Source organism: Phalangium opilio, unplaced genomic scaffold (assembly GCF_054372755.1).
Source record: "Phalangium opilio isolate 3A_F unplaced genomic scaffold, DU_Popi_V2 ptg000042l_1, whole genome shotgun sequence".
NCBI lineage: Eukaryota > Metazoa > Arthropoda > Arachnida > Opiliones > Phalangiidae > Phalangium > Phalangium opilio.
This window is the reverse complement of record NW_028324166.1, coordinates 766,884-783,368: the sequence shown is the minus strand read 5'-3', so window position 1 is coordinate 783,368 and position 16,485 is coordinate 766,884. Positions and strand designations below refer to the sequence as shown.

Genomic DNA, 16,485 nt, shown 5'->3' with positions numbered 1-16,485 from the left:
TGCCCTTCAGCCCGTCGGAATGTATTGGAGCGAAGGCACTCGGCGTTGCCCGTCAGCCCGTCGGAATGCATTAGAGCGAAGGCACTCGGCGTTGCCCGTCAGCCCGTCGGAATGCATTAGAGCGAAGGCACTCGGCGTTGCCCGTCAGCCCGTCGGAATGCATTAGAGCGAAGGCACTCGGCGTTGCCCGTCAGCCCGTCGGAATGCATTAGAGCGAAGGCACTCGGCGTTGCCCGTCAGCCCGTCGGAATGCATTAGAGCGAAGGCACTCGGCGTTGCCCGTCAGACCGTCGGAATGCATTAGAGCGAAGGCACTCGGCGTTGCCCGTCGGAATGCATTTTTTATATTACTTTTCACGCGGACATTATCTTCCATAAAGAAGGGTTTTTTAAATTTCTGGCCGCCATTTATAAAGATGGCCACAAATCGAACCCTAAAGACCATTCAGCCCGTCTATAGGTTAAAGGAAACCAGTGTACTAAATATTTGCGAAATCGGTTGAAACGCGGCGCGGAGTGCGGACTTTGTTGCATAGAGAAGATTTTTTACATTTCTGGGCGCCATTTATTAAGATGGCGGCGGATTGGGGGGGAAATCTTTCTTAGTACGCGCCTACTACTTATGAGTAACGTTCCTGCAAATTATCAGTCTTCTAGGGCAAGCGGTGCGGTTTGGGCTGGGCGTTGATTATCAGTCAGTCTGTCAGTCAGGACTTTGATTTCTATGGATATAGATGATATTCTTAACAAATATAATATCTGCCTATGTGCAATATAATTATTTTTTAAAGGCACCTTAAAAATAAAATAGACGTTTATACCTACAAAAAATAGAACTCTGCAATTAACACACAAGGTCATATGAACAGTAGGAAAAAACTAATTCGCAGTGAGAAACTACTAAATTTCGTGGATAAAACGTTTTTCCGTGATTTCTGCAAAATTTAAGTTGATAAAAAAATGCTGGGCACTATATTTGTCTATAAAAAATTAAAATAGGTCTAGATTCAAGAAATTTTCAAAAACCATAAGGTCTCAAAGGTCAGTCGTTTTATTGGCTATATCCTCTTACTGTTGGGCATCGAAAATTTTCTTCATTCTGCACTTCCTGATAGCGAGTGACTAGTCATGAACATGAAGCGCAACATTCTTGGTCTTAGTGTACCAATTTCAGGTAAGGTTTCGTTTGTTTATTCATTCAACCCGTTCAACGACAAAAGTAGAATTATTGCCTAACCTTCAAATCCCGGATTTAGACGCTTTGAGCGCCAGTGTTCCCAACATTCATACCTATTGCGCGACACCACCTTCCAGCGTCTCCACCGACAAGCAGTTTTTCGCCAATCATCAGAACTTTCCACACTTTATAAGTCCCACGCGTGTTCCCAGAAGCGCGGGTTACGTAACTAGTCCTTCAAGGTCACGCAGTCCCAACTCAAAGTCCTTGAACTACTTATCATTATCACCGTCAAAAGGCTTGGATCGGTAATGGAACTCAGTCGTAAGCTTATTAAGAGTAGGTCTTCATAAGAGTGGTACCCTCAGACGTGCTTATGGGGTCTATTACTTAATTGGCTTTTGAATCGAACCACAATTAATTAAAGGGTTCTAACGCACTATAAATTCTTCAGTTTCATCGCTAGTAGATCTGTAAACAATTTTGAGTATAGTTCGCACCACCTGACTGGCGAATCAACAGCGTCCAAGAACGCCAAGAAAGAATCAGAAATGCGAAAAAAATCACCTATGACTGAAGATATGATGACCTTCAAGAAAGTCTTGCATTTTTCGTCCCCTAAGAGAAGTGGGTATCCGTGCTTTCGTTCAAGGACAGTTTGCGAAGACTACTTAACATTCCGATTAATAACTTTTATTTAATTATCTTTAATTTAATTTATTTTAATTGGATTCAAATTTAGATTCCGGGTCGAAGGCAGTGTCACCAAGAAAGTCGCCTGGAAAAGCCAGACGGTTACCAGCGTCGGCTGAAAATATTTTGGACGCTCCACGACTAGTCAACAACTTCTGTAAAATAATTAACCATTTAAGGACCATCGTTATGATTTGAGTGTTTTTGTGATGGCCCCTTAATTCAATTAGAAATCATTCTCTTAAACAGTTTTGTAGCTTAGATTTAAGGGGTCATCCATGCAGCAGTCTAATCATAACTTGTGGCAAAATGGCTACCACACTTTCTGGAACACTCGGTATTTGACAAAGATTACGGTTTTAGTTTCAAACTCTGTTGACTGGGGTAAGAGCGCTTACCTAGCGGCCGCTTTGCACGACCAGATCTTCCTGTGGGATATCACTACTGGCGAAACGTCTGAATTATTCGAATCGCCATTGATATTGAACGAAGTAAGTGGCGTCAAATGGAGTCAAGATGGAAAGTTATTGGCCGCCGGAACCAGAACTGGACAGTTGCACGTGAGAGAGGTCTAAGGATGGGCGTTGCTGTTTGCATTGTTATATGTATATATTGCTTTAATATTTATGTAGTTTTTTGATGAAAAGTTGAAGTACCAAGGAATCTTAACTAAGCACAACGAATATGTCACTGCATTATCTTGGAACAAGAGTTACATTACCAGGTAGGCAACCACAACCTGAACTATTTAGGTATTCCATAGAAGTATCGTGATATTACAACTTATTAATGGATCAGTGCGGACGCATTGGGATTCATACATCATTCCAATGTGGTCGATAAAAGCGTGGTCAAAGTCAAAAATGGCGACGATATTGTCTGTGGTTTGAAATGGTCTCCGAATGGATTGTTTCTATTGGTCGGCTCCAGTTGCGGTACTGTTCAATTGTACCGTGGATTTAAGAAAACCGTTCTTAAAGTCACCGACTTCCATACTGCAGCTGTTAAGGTAAAATCCCCTAGTTAAATATTCTTCAAGTAATTGTCCTCATGTCGTATTAGTGCTGTACTTGTACTATAGCCATGCAATAAACGGCTACTTTAAATGTAGACAAAGACCATATCATAATTTTCCATAAGTATATAGGACACTTGCTGGAGAGTGACTGATCTTTTTGGATATTTAATTTAGGCTATGTCATGGTGTCCATGGAGCAACAGAGTCTTCGTAACGGGAGGAGGTTTGAAGGACCAGAAATTAAGAGTTTGGGAATTGCAAAAGACTCTTAACATGACGATAAACGATGTCACCAGTCATGCCGAAGAGACTGGTTCGCAAATATGTGATCTGGTCTGGCCGGCCAATAGGAAAGAGATCATAACGGCACACGCTCATCCTGATTTCAAGATATCCTTTTGGAGTTACCCGTCCTTAAGTCTCATAGGAAACCTACTCGGTAAATTAATAAAACCAGAAGTGTACCTACCACAAAGCGGCGTAATTGTAACATGATTCATCCCAACATCCCTTAACATTTGGAGCAAGACAATCAAGGTTTGTGGGTTGATTGATTGCTGAGGATTTAGTACCAAACAGTGATAGAATTCACCCCACGTTAACAAAAGGGTCAGCCTGGGAAGAATCATGTTACATAACTAAAGTAGTAACTTCAATTACCCCCTTCTGATAAAACCAATTTGGCCTTAAGTGCATTCAAAGTGAGGCGAATATTTAAATGGTCATTACAGGTCACGTGGACAGGGTATTGTCTTTGTGCCTATCGCCGGGTGACGCGTTCCTCGTCAGTGTATCAGCGGACGAGACGATTCGGTTGTGGGACTGCTTCCCCGAAGTGAGTGATGAGAAACGTAAGCAGAAATCACCCTTGAACAAAATATCAATTCGTTGAATTTCAAAAATATTTTAGTGCTCATTTGTTTTAATTTAATGTATGGTGTAATTTAAGAAATATTATCCTATATGTATCTAAGGTTTTTTACGCCAACAATAAAGTGTCAATTTTAAAAGAAAATTTCGTTACTTCAAAATAACAACTATGTAGGCCTGAATGAATAAATGTAATGTTTAAAGTAGATGAGTAGTTTTATGGTATCATATAATATTACTACATGGTGCCAGCGAATTTAAAATAGGATTATATTCAATAACTTGATCAACACTACTTTCCTCTCGAAGGAGATTTAACACGTGTATCCATCCGCCTTTCACAAAATTTATTTAGTTTTTTATTTAAAATAATTAAAGTATCCTTTGAGCAACTTAGAAATCCTCAATATTTTCTAACCGCTCAAATACTATACTCCAGACCAGACTGAAAACCGTTTGCTGAGGTAAATTGGCTGCTAAAGTTGAAAGCAGCTTTAAAGCGGGTAAACTTCAAAATTACGTAACAGTTACCTATTAAGAGTTTAAAAAATCCTTTTCAATAGGAAAATCAAGACTCTCAAGGACTATAGAGACACCTAGCATTAAATTTAAAAAATCAAAATTGATAAGCCTTAATTAATTTATTTTTAAACTATATTTGAAATAAAATTCGTCAGTCTTTATCCGTTTCTCGTTAAGACAACTTGATTCCGTCATCGTATTGCCATTAAATATACACTTTCAAACACTTAATCGCGGCAATTGTTAAGAGAATGAAACGTAAGAATGAGAAGAAACTGACTCCGGATCGAAAAACACATGTTCTGCAACCCATGGAATTAAGTCCACCAAGCGACCTCGATCAATCGACAGAGTTCTTTGTCGTTTCTGACGATACCGATTCCGATAATCCATCGAGGAATCAATCTCAAGAAGATACGTCGCTTAGTTATGCCTTGCAAAGAATGCGTCTTGATCAAGAAAGGTAAGTCCTACCATAACTTCATAACATATGTTCCATGAGTTTGTCACTGGTTACTGAGAGCTTGTTACGAAGTGATTGAGGTAGGTCATAGATTCGAGGTAAAGCGACGCCTTGTCAGGCGCTGTCAAAGGCTTAGAACAGACTAAATAGGAAGATGGACGGGGTTTAGTTAAAAAAAATTCATAAACTCAGGTTTTAACATTATGTAATACTTAAACCATTTTAGCGAGCTCGAAAAGGTAGTGGATTGGAATCAACTGGAGGTAGTACCAAACCCCAATAACGAAAATTGTCCTCCACCAGTTGTACCTCAACTGACCACAGAACGAAGTCCACATCCAACCCAATCTCCTCCTGCACCTTTCAGTGTTGAGACTGAAACGCCGTTACAAAGTTCGGACCAAAAGGCATTGGACTTCGTGTCTGATTCATCAGCTGAAATTACTGGACAACAAACAGCTCATCAATCTTCGGAACCTTTCACGTTCCAGTTTGATCAGTCTAGAGCCAACGTTAATCAAAGCCAATCGCATTTCCGTTTCACTGGTCAAACTCCTTTAACAGAGGGTCTTCAGTCGGCCTCGTTTGGACCCCAACTTCCTAACCAACCGGATGCGAGTTCAATGGAGTTGGACCAATCAAGAGCTAGTATTATTAATCAACCTGAACCACTAACCACTTACCCAAGGAGTGTCACCACCACTCCTGGTCGCAGTCAGGTACCGGTGCCATTTCTTGTATTATCTCAACTTCACAAAGCAGACATCCCAACTCGTGATCAAGCGTCAGGACATCAACGCCGCGAACTACGTTTCAACCAATCAGAAACGTTATTCTCAGCTCGGGGTCAATTTGAACGTGACACGTCACAAAGACGATCAAGCCAACTGGGACAAGCATTAGAGACTTCTTTTTCTCGTCATTTGGATCAATCGGCTTCGAATATTCCTGTCTATGATGAAGATAAAAGTTGTGGCGTACTTCAGTACTATCTGAATAACCCATTTGATGAAGGTGCGATGAGGAATTCTCGCTCGAGACAAAGTCGAAGTCGAATTCGAACTAACCTTAATAGACTAAGAGAAGTTAGAGACCGCGATAGAATCCGAAATATTTGCCTTAATCAATCGCGAGATGAAGTAACCGATCAGGAACAAGCCTCAGCCTCTGGACAAAGCGGGGATCAATCGGTAGACGAGAGCATTTTGAAATCGAAGAGAAATAGGAAATTTTAATCATTTGAGTAATTAATGTCTTAAATAATTTTATATATTTTTAAATAAATTAAGTATTTATTTAAAGTATCAATTATAATCAAAGATGTAACGTAAAAACCAGGGCATGGTGTATCTTCCATTCTTTATGGAACAAAAATCATCTTTATTTGTAAAAATATTAGAAAAATGCATAATTTGTAAAAACATTTTACAAAATCAAATAAAAGTCTGAGCACAAATATAAAATATAAAATTTATTATTTTGAATTGAAATACATTGACTGCGTAAATTTCACATGTAAATTGTAGCAACTATACTGACAACTTTGACTTAGGCTATCAGCGGCTTCACTACACGTCACGGAAGTTTGAGTCCATGATAAGTCTCCATTTTGTGAGATATAGATATGACAGCGTCGTATTGAAAATAGCCATTGAATCCCCAATTTCAAACACTAGTAAAAAATCACCCGTAAAAATTTACATTACTACTATTATTTGTCTGTCTCCATTGTTTACTGGCATATCGTCCTTGATTACTTCATACTTACACCATTTGATATTTAAGAAGGTTAAAATGAAAATTCGTAAAAAAATAAAGGTCACTTGGCTTGGACAGAAAAGTTTAAATTCTTACTGATAAACAAACTTTAGGCCTATGTCTTCCAAGCTTCTCAGAGACTACAGAATTAGGCTTATATCGAGGGTTTCTACTAAAATATGTATATATTTTTTACAATAGTTGATATTTGTTTGAGTTAAAGTATTTTTTAGGTTTAATGAAAATCGTTTTTGAATCATTAAATAATTGGAATTTTTATCTTAGTCTAAAAACCTACTCTTGTACTGTACTCCGTTGTGGTTCTTTTTAGCTCACTGTAAACGGTAATTTAATCAGAGACTCGTTAAGTTGAATTTCTCGTAAATATCGGGTCTCTTTCTAATTTATCGACTGAATTAAGAAGGTATTTATTTTGAATAAATAACTTTTAATAGTATTTCGTGAAATAACGCCGGAATTCCATTCCTATTTAGAATAATTTAATATAGAAATCATGAGTTCTACCGACGAAGGGGAATCTGAGTCGCTACAAGGTGGTGAAATAACACCATTGGAACTAGAGCACGCTGATCAAGTAATTCCATTGGAACAAGAGCACGCTGGTCAAGTATTTCCATTGGAGCAAGAGCACGCTGATCAAGTATTTCCATTAGAACTAGAGCACGCTGATCTAGTAATTCCATTGGAACAAGAGCACGCTGATCAAGTAATTCCATTGGAACAAGAGCACGCTGATCAAGTATTTCCATTGGAACAAGAGCACGCTGATCAAGTATTTCCATTGGAACTAGAGCACGCTGATCAAGTATTTCCATTGGAACTAGAGCACGCTGATCAAGTATTTCCATTGGAACTAGAGCACGCTGATCAAGTATTTCCATTGGAACTAGAGCACGCTGATCAAGTATTTCCATTGGAACTAGAGCACGCTGATCAAGTATTTCCATTGGAACTAGAGCACGCTGATCTAGTAAATCTATTGGAACTAGACGTCCCTAATCCAGCAAATCTATTGGAACAAGACGTCCCTAATCTAGCAAATCTATTGGAACTAGACGACCTTAATCTAGCAAATCTATTTGGACTAGACGACCCTAATCTACTAAATCCATTGCAACAAGAGCACGCTAATCCAGTAAATCCATTGGAACAAGAGCACGCTAATCCAGTAAATCCATTGGAACAAGAGCACGCTAATCCAGTAAATCCATTGGAACAAGAGCACGCTAATCCAGTAAATCCATTGGAACAAGAGCACGCTGATCAAGTAGGTCCATTGGAACAAGAGCACGCTGATCAAGTAGGTCCATTGGAACAAGAGCACGCTGATCAAGTAGGTCCATTGGAACAAGAGCACGCTGATCAAGTAGGTCCATTGGAACAAGAGCACGCTGATCAAGTAGGTCCATTGGAACAAGAGCACGCTGATCAAGTAGGTCCATTGGAACAAGAGCACGCTGATCAAGTAGGTCCATTGGAACTAGAGCACGCTGATCAAGTAGGTCCATTGGAACTAGAGCACGCTGATCAAGTAGGTCCATTGGAACTAGAGCACGCTGATCAAGTAGGTCCATTGGAACAAGAGCACGCTGATCAAGTAGGCCCCTCGGCACCCACTGCGCAAGACGCAGACCTCTTGGCATTAGCTGCGCAAGAGGCAGGCATCGCAGGATCGACTCCGCCATTTCAAAGCTCCTCTGTGCAAAATGTTGACCAATCGGACCAAAGTTCAAGCATGGGCGTGCAATCAGGGCAGAGTTCCAAATCTAGGAGACAACGCCAGGGATACTCTTTCGTAATGACCTTAGAAACTATTGAAGAATTGCCAGAAACTTCACCTGACGAAGAAGATACTCCTGTTTTAGAGTAAATAAGTTTCGTTTCATTGCCTAAACAGTGTGGCTCAGATATAATATATAGGCATAGTGTTTCTATTCATTGATTAAGTTAATTTTTAAATCCGAGCCACATCACATAATTAATTTAATTTTCCCTACACTTTCATTTATATTCCGTATCACCCCAGTATTTCATATGACCCGCTGCTCAGTGATGCTCAGCAAACTTCACCAACTAAACATCTTGTTCAAAGTTCTCAAGATTTGTTTGAACCGAGAACCAGTGTTCAAAGCCAATCTTTGAGCCAACCGGGAAATAGTCGTCAAAGCACTGAACAATTTGAATTTACCTATCCACCTTTTGAGGAAGCATTTCCAAAAATTCCTAGAATCTTGTAAGCTGATAATTTTGTGTAATGAAGTGTCTTACAAACCACGATTCTATATGGCTTTTATTTTCTAGTACCTCTATCCAAAGTTTATGTTTTGAGGGTTCGAGTGAATTTACATCGCCAGAACATCCTGATCTTAACACTGCGCAGCAATCTCTGTCGATAGAACAACTGCAGCAGATCGCAGATTTAGTCGCTACACAGCAGTCTAGGTCATCCACCGCGACTCCAGCCGAGACTAAGTCATCTACGTCGACTGAACCATTACCGGACACTTTTTTGCACCCAGGTGACGTTGGAGCTCGTCCTTCCAGACTTGGAAGACGTAAAGCTACCGCGTCACCAGAGCTTCGTACAGATCAGGTTGTCAAATCAAAGCTGAGCGTTCAAAAACCTTTAAAGAAACAGCCGAAACTTCATGGACCTCAGACGAACGCCCCAAGTCTTACTTCTGCCAAGCGTGTCACGAGCCACTCTCCGAGAAGTTCTTCTAAGCGGGTTTCGGACCAAGCCGGACGCTCTTCTTCTAAGCGGGTTTCGGACCAAGCCGGACCTTCATCTTCTCAGCGGGTTCCGGACCAAGCTGGACCTTCTTCTTCTAAGCGGGTTTCGGACCTCCCTGGACCTTTTACGAATGTCTCAGACCTTCCGGCGGTTTCATGGTCTATTCCTTCGGATGCCGCAAGTTCAGAAAGAGTAACATTCATGACAGAGGAAACAGATTTCTTTAGATTCGTGAAAGAGAGAATTGGAGACCAAGAGAAACTGTTTAGGAGATTTCTCAAGATATTTTCCAAGTTCAGAAGCGGAAGGTGAGTTACATTTCGTACTTTCTTAAGTTTATTACGTTTAATTTGGAACTTTTTGAAGGCGACATAAAGAAAGGACGCTTCGAAAAGCCGAAGAAACTTTCAAAGATTATCCCGAAATAATTGAGGCGTTTAGAAAGTTCTTGAGTCAAGATATGTGACTTTAATTATATAATATGTCGGTCAGAGACTAGCTTAAGTCTTTTTATTTAATAATATTTAAATACAAAATAATTTTAAATCGAGTAAATATATTTAAATCAAAATTGCTTTTAATTCGCGTTTTAAAATGACTTCGTGATAATTTTGAAGAAAAACCAATTCCTACTCAATATTGAGGTAAACTAAAAATATATTAATTTATATTGAAATTAAAGTAACTATAAAAGGATATGTCAAATTATTTACCTAAACTTTACAAACACAAAATAAAGCGAAAGCAAAATTTTAAAATGTGTTTTTTAATTCATAATTCGTGATTCGCACTATTTTTTTCTCAGCGGTGCGGAGGGATATTTATTTTCCATTCAAATAAGTCATAAAGGCAAATAAATTGAAAGAACTCGGTTACTGTAGTTATCATTAAACAGTTTTTGCTAGACAACGCTGAGATCATTTAGTCTTCAAGCCTGTTTTTGAGTTGGTTAAGGAAAGTTCAGCATTAGAGTCTCTCACGCTTCTGTGAATAAAGTCACGGGCGATAGAATATCGTCATCACGATTTTGTTTTCGCGACAATTTTTCAACAATCACTTTAATTGTAAAGCAAATCGTCTTCAGTTTTCGATCAGCTTTAAACATGAGTGGAGAGTCTTTACCGACTTCAAGCGGACGACTACAACTTATCATGTCTGCAGTAACTGCGGATCAAGGTATGCAGACAGAACAAATAGAGGAACGATCTACGTCGTCAGGACAACTGAACCTTACCACTGATCAATCTACGCAAACGGAACAATTGGAGACCTATGTATATGAAATCACTTCCCAGCAATCTACGCAGACAGAAGAAATAGAGGAATTATCTACGTCGTCGACACAACTGGAACCTAACACTGATCCAACTACGCGAACGGAGCAATTGGAGACCAATGTATCTCAAATCAGTTCGCCGCAATCTATGGAGACGGATAAAGTCGCTTCAGAGCAATCCCCTCAAATGGAACCAATAGAGGATCAATCTACACAGCAATTAGCGTCAATGGAACAATTGGAGACAACCGGAACCGAAGTGGCTTCAGAGCAATCCTCTCAAATGGAACCAGTACAGGATCAATATTCACAGCAATTAGCGTCAACGGAACAATTAGAGACATCCGGTACCGAAGTTGCTTCAGAGAAATCCCCTCAAATGGAACCAATAGAGGATCAATCTACACAACAATTCGCGTCAATGGAACAATTAGAGACATCCGGTACCGGAGTTGCTTCAGAGCAATCCCCTCAACTTGAGCCAATAGATCTATCTGCAAAGCAATTAACGGCAACGGAACAGTTAGAGACAACTGGAACCAAAGTCGTTTCAGAGCAATCCCATCAAATGGAACCAGTAGAGGAACAAGTTACGTCGCCGGGACAGCTGGATAATGTCCAGCTTGAAGTCGCAACACAATCGAGGGCACAATCGAAGGACACTTTTTTGCACCCAAGTGAAGTAGGAGCTTTTCCTCCTAGACTTCAAAGACCTGAAGCTACGTCATCACCAGATCAAACTTCCGAAACGACTTCTAGCTCTGAAGAAGGTAGTTTCACAAGCGCTCCACAAGCGGGATCATCCTGGCATGTTTCAAATCTACCGGGACCTTCTTGGCGTGTTTCCAATATACCGGAAACTTCTTCGGCTTCTTCAAGTCCTCAAGGTTCCAACTGGCAAATTTCGAACATTCCGAGACATTCGTCGGGTGTTGATATTTGGAAAATGATTCAGTTAGTGAAATTGAGAATCGGAGGTGACAAATCCTTGTATCAGAAATTTATCAACAGTCTGTCTAAATACAGAAGCGGCAAGTGAGTCACTATACATTTTCATACTTTTTAATTATAGATTTCTTAATTTTATAATTGTAATTCGTACTTAAATTGTTAAGTATATCATATTATGTAAATTTGTTTTTGAAGGAGAGATAAAGACGAAACCCTTCGGAAATTTAGGAAAATCTTCAAGGATTATCCTGACCTAGTCGTTGACCTTGAAAAGTGTTTGAATAAAGACGATTAATCTCTATTAGCTATTAGTTTTTATTTGAATGGAAAATATATAACCCAAAAAATAATCTTAATCCATTTAAGTTAAAAAGTGCTCGGATATTTTAATTATGTAATAAAATATTAATCTTCTAGATATTTTCTTTTTTACAAAATCGAAATAAAGCGGTAGAAAGTTTTGAAATTATGTTTTGATTATTAATTAAACCTTTACCTAATTTTGGGGTTATTTGGTTTAATTTTTGGTGAACGGAAAAGTCAAAATCTGTCCGTAAATATTTTAAATTACCAAAATCTTAATGCTCTAGAGAATATTTTTTACAAAACTAAATTAAAGCAGATATTTGAAATGTGTTTTTAATTATTTAATTGACCTTGGCCTAATTTTGGACTATTTTTTGTTTGTCGAAGAGGAGCAGTATTTATTTTAATTTTCCACCCATGTTCAATTCAACTGATTCATAATGGCATCGTAATTTAAAGCAGTCAGTTGCAGCATTTACCACTGGACAGTTCGCAGCAAAAACGAAGGCCGTTCAGTCTTCACGCTCGATTTTTGGTAAGAGGATAGTTTATAAATCCTTCACTTTCGATAGAATTTTCGAGATTTTAACCATTTGATTAATTCGACTTTTACGCACGCAATTAAAGCGTTATTGTCCGTGAATTTCTAGTATAGGTATTAAATAATTAAGTTCCCAAGTGCCTACCTTGAGACACCAATAGGGTGAGTAAACTAGTTGAAACGTGTGAACAGAAGTTGGATTGCAAGTTGAATCACCAAATTATAAATTGATCAATACTGTCCAAGTTTTGCTGACTCAACTTTTTGACCCATCTAGTGGAGTCAAAAATTGTATCGTCTGAAAAGGGCCTTGGTTCATCAATCGAGAACTCTATCGTCATCATGTCCTTGTCTTTGTTGTCAATTACTATTATTCACTTAACTCGTAAACCGAGACAAATCTTTTTGAGTTTTCTATCACTTTTAGAAAATGAGCCGAAAGCCTTTGACAATTTTTGACGAAGATGAAGATGTAGTGTCTACTTCGGAGGAACATTCTACGCTGCGAGGGCAAGTGAATTATACCACGAGTGCACCGATAGCGGATCAATCTACGCAAACGGAACCTTTGGAGATCAGCGCATTTCTGCACTCGAGTGATGTCGGAGTTATTTCTCCTAGAGTTAATAATAGACGTCAAGCAACCACGTCACCAGGTCCTACACCTCCTGATAAAAGACCGAGACTTCATCAAATTTCCACTACTAACCTCCCGGAACATTCTTCTTGTGCTTTGGACCTCCCGGGACCATCTTCTCGTGGTTTGGACATCCCGGGACCTTCTTCTCGTGGTTCGAACCTCCCGGGACCTTCTTCTCGTAGTTCGGATCTCCCGGGACCTTCTTCTCGTGGTTTGGATCTCCCGGGACCTTCTTCTCGTGGTTTGGACCTCCCGGGACCTTCTTCTCGTGGTTTGGACCTCCCGGGACCTTCTTCTCGCGGTTCGAGCCTCCCGGGACCTTCTTCTCGCGGTTCGAGCCTCCCGGGACCTTCTTCTCGCGGTTCGAGCCTCCCGGGACCTTCTTCTCGCGGTTCGAGCCTCCCGGGACCTTCTTCTCGCGGTTCGAGCCTCCCGGGACCTTCTTCTCGCGGTTCGAGCCTCCCGGGACCTTCTTCTCGCGGTTCGAGCCTCCCGGGACCTTCTTCTCGCGGTTCGAGCCTCCCGGGACCTTCTTGTCGCGGTTCGAGCCTCCCGGGACCTTCTTCTCGCGGTTCGAGCCTCCCGGGACCTTCTTCTCGCGGTTCGAGCCTCCCGGGACCTTCTTCTCGCGGTTCGAGCCTCCCGGGACCTTCTTCTCGTTGCTCGAGCCTCCCGGGACCTTTTTATCGTGGCTCGAACCTCCCGAAACCTTCTTGGAGGGGTGCCGCGAGTTTTGGAAGATTATCGTTCGTAAGCGAAACGGAGGTTTTCCTCAATATAGTGAAAACAATGTTCGGAGACGCCGTACCATTATACAGGACATTCGTCCAGATATTTCACGAGTACATATGCGCGAGGTGAGTCGCACTTGTATCAATATCATGGACTTTATAATTATATTCCTAGGTATAAAACATGAAAATTTGTCATTTTAAGGCGAGAAAAACTTGAGAAACTTCTTCAGCTTCAAAGATGTTTTAAGGATTATCCAGAAATAATCAACGCTTTCAGAACGTTTTTGGATGAATAAGATGCAGGATATGCTTTAATTTTTTACATTGTCGCTCAGAGTCTAGCTTTAATTTCTTTCTTTAAGCTACTGGTAATTTTTAAATAGAGAAATGTTTTGATTAAAATAGAAAATATGTAATTCAAAATTTCTACTTCATATTTTAAAATGAATGTATCATATTTTTATTGAAAAATAAATAACTGCTCAGTCGGTGTCTTAATCTTTTAAATTTTTTTTTTAAAAATTAAGTACATGACATTTGAAATAAAGTTTTTATTTAATAATTAGGCCATTTATTTTGGAGACTCTTAATATATTTTTTGTTTGTTTATTTTCTACATATTTTCAATTCAAATTATTCACAATGGCAGAGAATATTGAAGCAGTCAGTTGCAGAATTTATCATTGAAAAGTTCGTTTCTAAAACTAAGTCTTTAAACCCCAATTTTGGTAAGTTGATAATTCTAAAACTTAGGATCCACCCACGAGAGAGAATGACAATGTGATTAAGGTCACCAGAAATATAAAGCTGTCATCGTGACCTTGCCTTTGCGCCAATTTTCATACTTTCGCTTTAGCTTGTTAGCCAACTCATCCGCAGTTTACTGTCACTTTTAGAAAATGAGTGGAGAGTCTTTGCCGAATTTAAGCGTGCAATTAGAGCCAACAGAGGAAATGGAGGAGAAATCTACTTCGTCAGGACAACTGGATAATACCCAGTTTGCAATCAGTAAAAAGCAAACTGCGTCAACGGAACAATTAGAAACAAACACAGCCCAGACCATTAGTCAGAAATCCTCCTCGACAGAAGAGTCCAAGGAAACGTTTTTACATTCTGGTGACATTGCAGCTTCTACTCTCAGACTTCAAAAACGTAAAGCTACCGCATCACAAGTTGAGGCTACTGGAACGAAGTCTAAAGTTATCAGGAGTACTTCGAGCCTTGAAGAAGGTAATTCCAAAGGTTACTTACAAAACCCGGGACAATCTTGTCGGGTTTCGGACCTCCCTGGACCGTCTAGTCCTGTTTCGGACCTCCCTGGACCGTCTAGTCCTGTTTCGGACCTCCCTGGACCGTCTAGTCCTGTTTCGGACCTCCCTGGACCGTCTAGTCCTGTTTCGGACCTTCCTGGACCGTCTAGTCCTGTTTCGGACCTCCCTGGACCGTCTAGTCTTGTTTCGGACCTCCCTGGACCGTCTAGTCTTGTTTCGGACCTCCCTGGACCGTCTAGTCCTGTTTCGGACCTCCCTGGACCGTCTAGTCCTGTTTCGGACCTACCTGGACCGTCTAGTCCTGTTTCGGACCTGCCTGGACCGTCTAGTCCTGTTTCGGACCTGCCTGGACCGTCTAGTCCTGTTTCGGACCTGCCTGGACCGTCTAGTCCTGTTTCGGACCTGCCTGGACCGTCTAGTCCTGTTTCGGACCTGCCTGGACCGTCTAGTCCTGTTTCGGACCTGCCTGGACCGTCTAGTCCTGTTTCGGACCTCCCTGGACCGTCTAGTCCTGTTTCGTACCTCCCTGGACAGTCTAGTCGGGTTTCGGACCTCCCTGGACAGTCTAGTCGGGTTTCGGACCTCCCTGGACAGTCTAGTCGGGTTTCGGACCTCCCTGGACAGTCTAGTCGGGTTTCGGACCTCCCTGGACCGTCTAGTCCTGTTTCGGACCTGCCTGGACCGTCTAGTCGGGTTTCGGACCTCCCTGGACCTTCATGTCGGGTTTGGGACCTCCCTGGACCGTCTAGTCGGGTTTCGGACCTCCCTGGACCTTCATGTCGGGTTTCGGACCTGCATGGACCTTCATGTCGGGTTTCGGACCTCCCGGGACCGTCTAGTCGGGTTTCGAATATCCCGGGTCCATCTTGTCGGGGTTCAGAACCTCCGGTAAGGTCGTCGGATTCAGAAAGTTCAGAAAGCGAACCTTTCGGGCCCAAGGAAGTGAATTTTCTCCTTTTCGTGAAAGAAAGAAGTAAAGATCGACCATTATTTTATAAGAAATTTCTCGCCATATTGTCCAAATACGGGAACGAAAGGTGAGTCTTTTACTTGTAGAATCTATTATTAATTTATGATTAATATTTGAATTGCAATTTTATACTTTTAGGAGAGATAAAGAAGGGACAATTATTAGAGTTAAGAAATTGTACGAGGATTACCCAGAAATAATCGAAAAGTTTGAAAAGTTGTTTGAAAAGTTTTTGTAATTTTTCTGCACTATCCTTCAGAGACCAGCTTTAACTTAATAAAATTTTAAAATAGACAAGCTTTTAAATAAAGTATAAAATTTTTTAAATCGAAGTTTATATTATTTCGCGTTTTAAAATGAATTGTAATTTTAATGAAAAGGAAAATGATGATTTTCCATAAAAAAGGCTCAATTATTTTTAAGCAAATAAATATTTATTTATACTGAAATGCGCGTAAATAATTTTAATTATTTACCTAAACCTTAATTTTTTTTAATCTTTATTTTTTACAACAAGTGTGACGACGTCGTAAATAAGGT

The 16,485-nt window shown here is 40.4% G+C and overlaps 4 protein-coding genes across 4 annotated transcripts; all 4 read left to right on the top strand.

The window, feature by feature from the left end:
* The first annotated feature begins 1,109 nt into the window (after positions 1 to 1,109).
* LOC149678045 (uncharacterized) lies at positions 1,110 to 4,082 on the top strand. Its single transcript, XM_089836065.1, has 9 exons — positions 1,110 to 1,174; positions 1,257 to 1,485; positions 1,632 to 1,804; positions 1,920 to 2,027; positions 2,234 to 2,430; positions 2,503 to 2,594; positions 2,669 to 2,879; positions 3,063 to 3,327; positions 3,620 to 4,082. Exons 1-9 carry the CDS (start codon positions 1,129 to 1,131, stop codon positions 3,778 to 3,780), a joined length of 1,482 nt encoding a protein of 493 aa, XP_089692191.1. The 5' UTR covers positions 1,110 to 1,128; the 3' UTR covers positions 3,781 to 4,082.
* A 4,056-nt stretch (positions 4,083 to 8,138) lies between these two features.
* Positions 8,139 to 10,014, top strand: LOC149678044 (uncharacterized). Its single transcript, XM_089837059.1, has 4 exons — positions 8,139 to 8,388; positions 8,549 to 8,755; positions 8,824 to 9,564; positions 9,623 to 10,014. Exons 1-4 carry the CDS (start codon positions 8,258 to 8,260, stop codon positions 9,720 to 9,722), a joined length of 1,179 nt encoding a protein of 392 aa, XP_089693185.1. The 5' UTR covers positions 8,139 to 8,257; the 3' UTR covers positions 9,723 to 10,014.
* A 98-nt stretch (positions 10,015 to 10,112) lies between these two features.
* LOC149678043 (uncharacterized) lies at positions 10,113 to 11,878 on the top strand. The gene is made up of 2 exons (XM_089837058.1): positions 10,113 to 11,567; positions 11,679 to 11,878. The coding sequence occupies exons 1-2, from the start codon at positions 10,360 to 10,362 to the stop codon at positions 11,776 to 11,778; spliced, it is 1,308 nt and encodes a 435-aa protein (XP_089693184.1). The 5' UTR covers positions 10,113 to 10,359; the 3' UTR covers positions 11,779 to 11,878.
* Positions 11,879 to 12,620: 742 nt separating this feature from the next.
* On the top strand, positions 12,621 to 14,191 carry LOC149678042 (uncharacterized). Its single transcript, XM_089837060.1, has 2 exons — positions 12,621 to 13,827; positions 13,907 to 14,191. Exons 1-2 carry the CDS (start codon positions 12,761 to 12,763, stop codon positions 13,998 to 14,000), a joined length of 1,161 nt encoding a protein of 386 aa, XP_089693186.1. The 5' UTR covers positions 12,621 to 12,760; the 3' UTR covers positions 14,001 to 14,191.
* Positions 14,192 to 16,485: the final 2,294 nt, after the last annotated feature.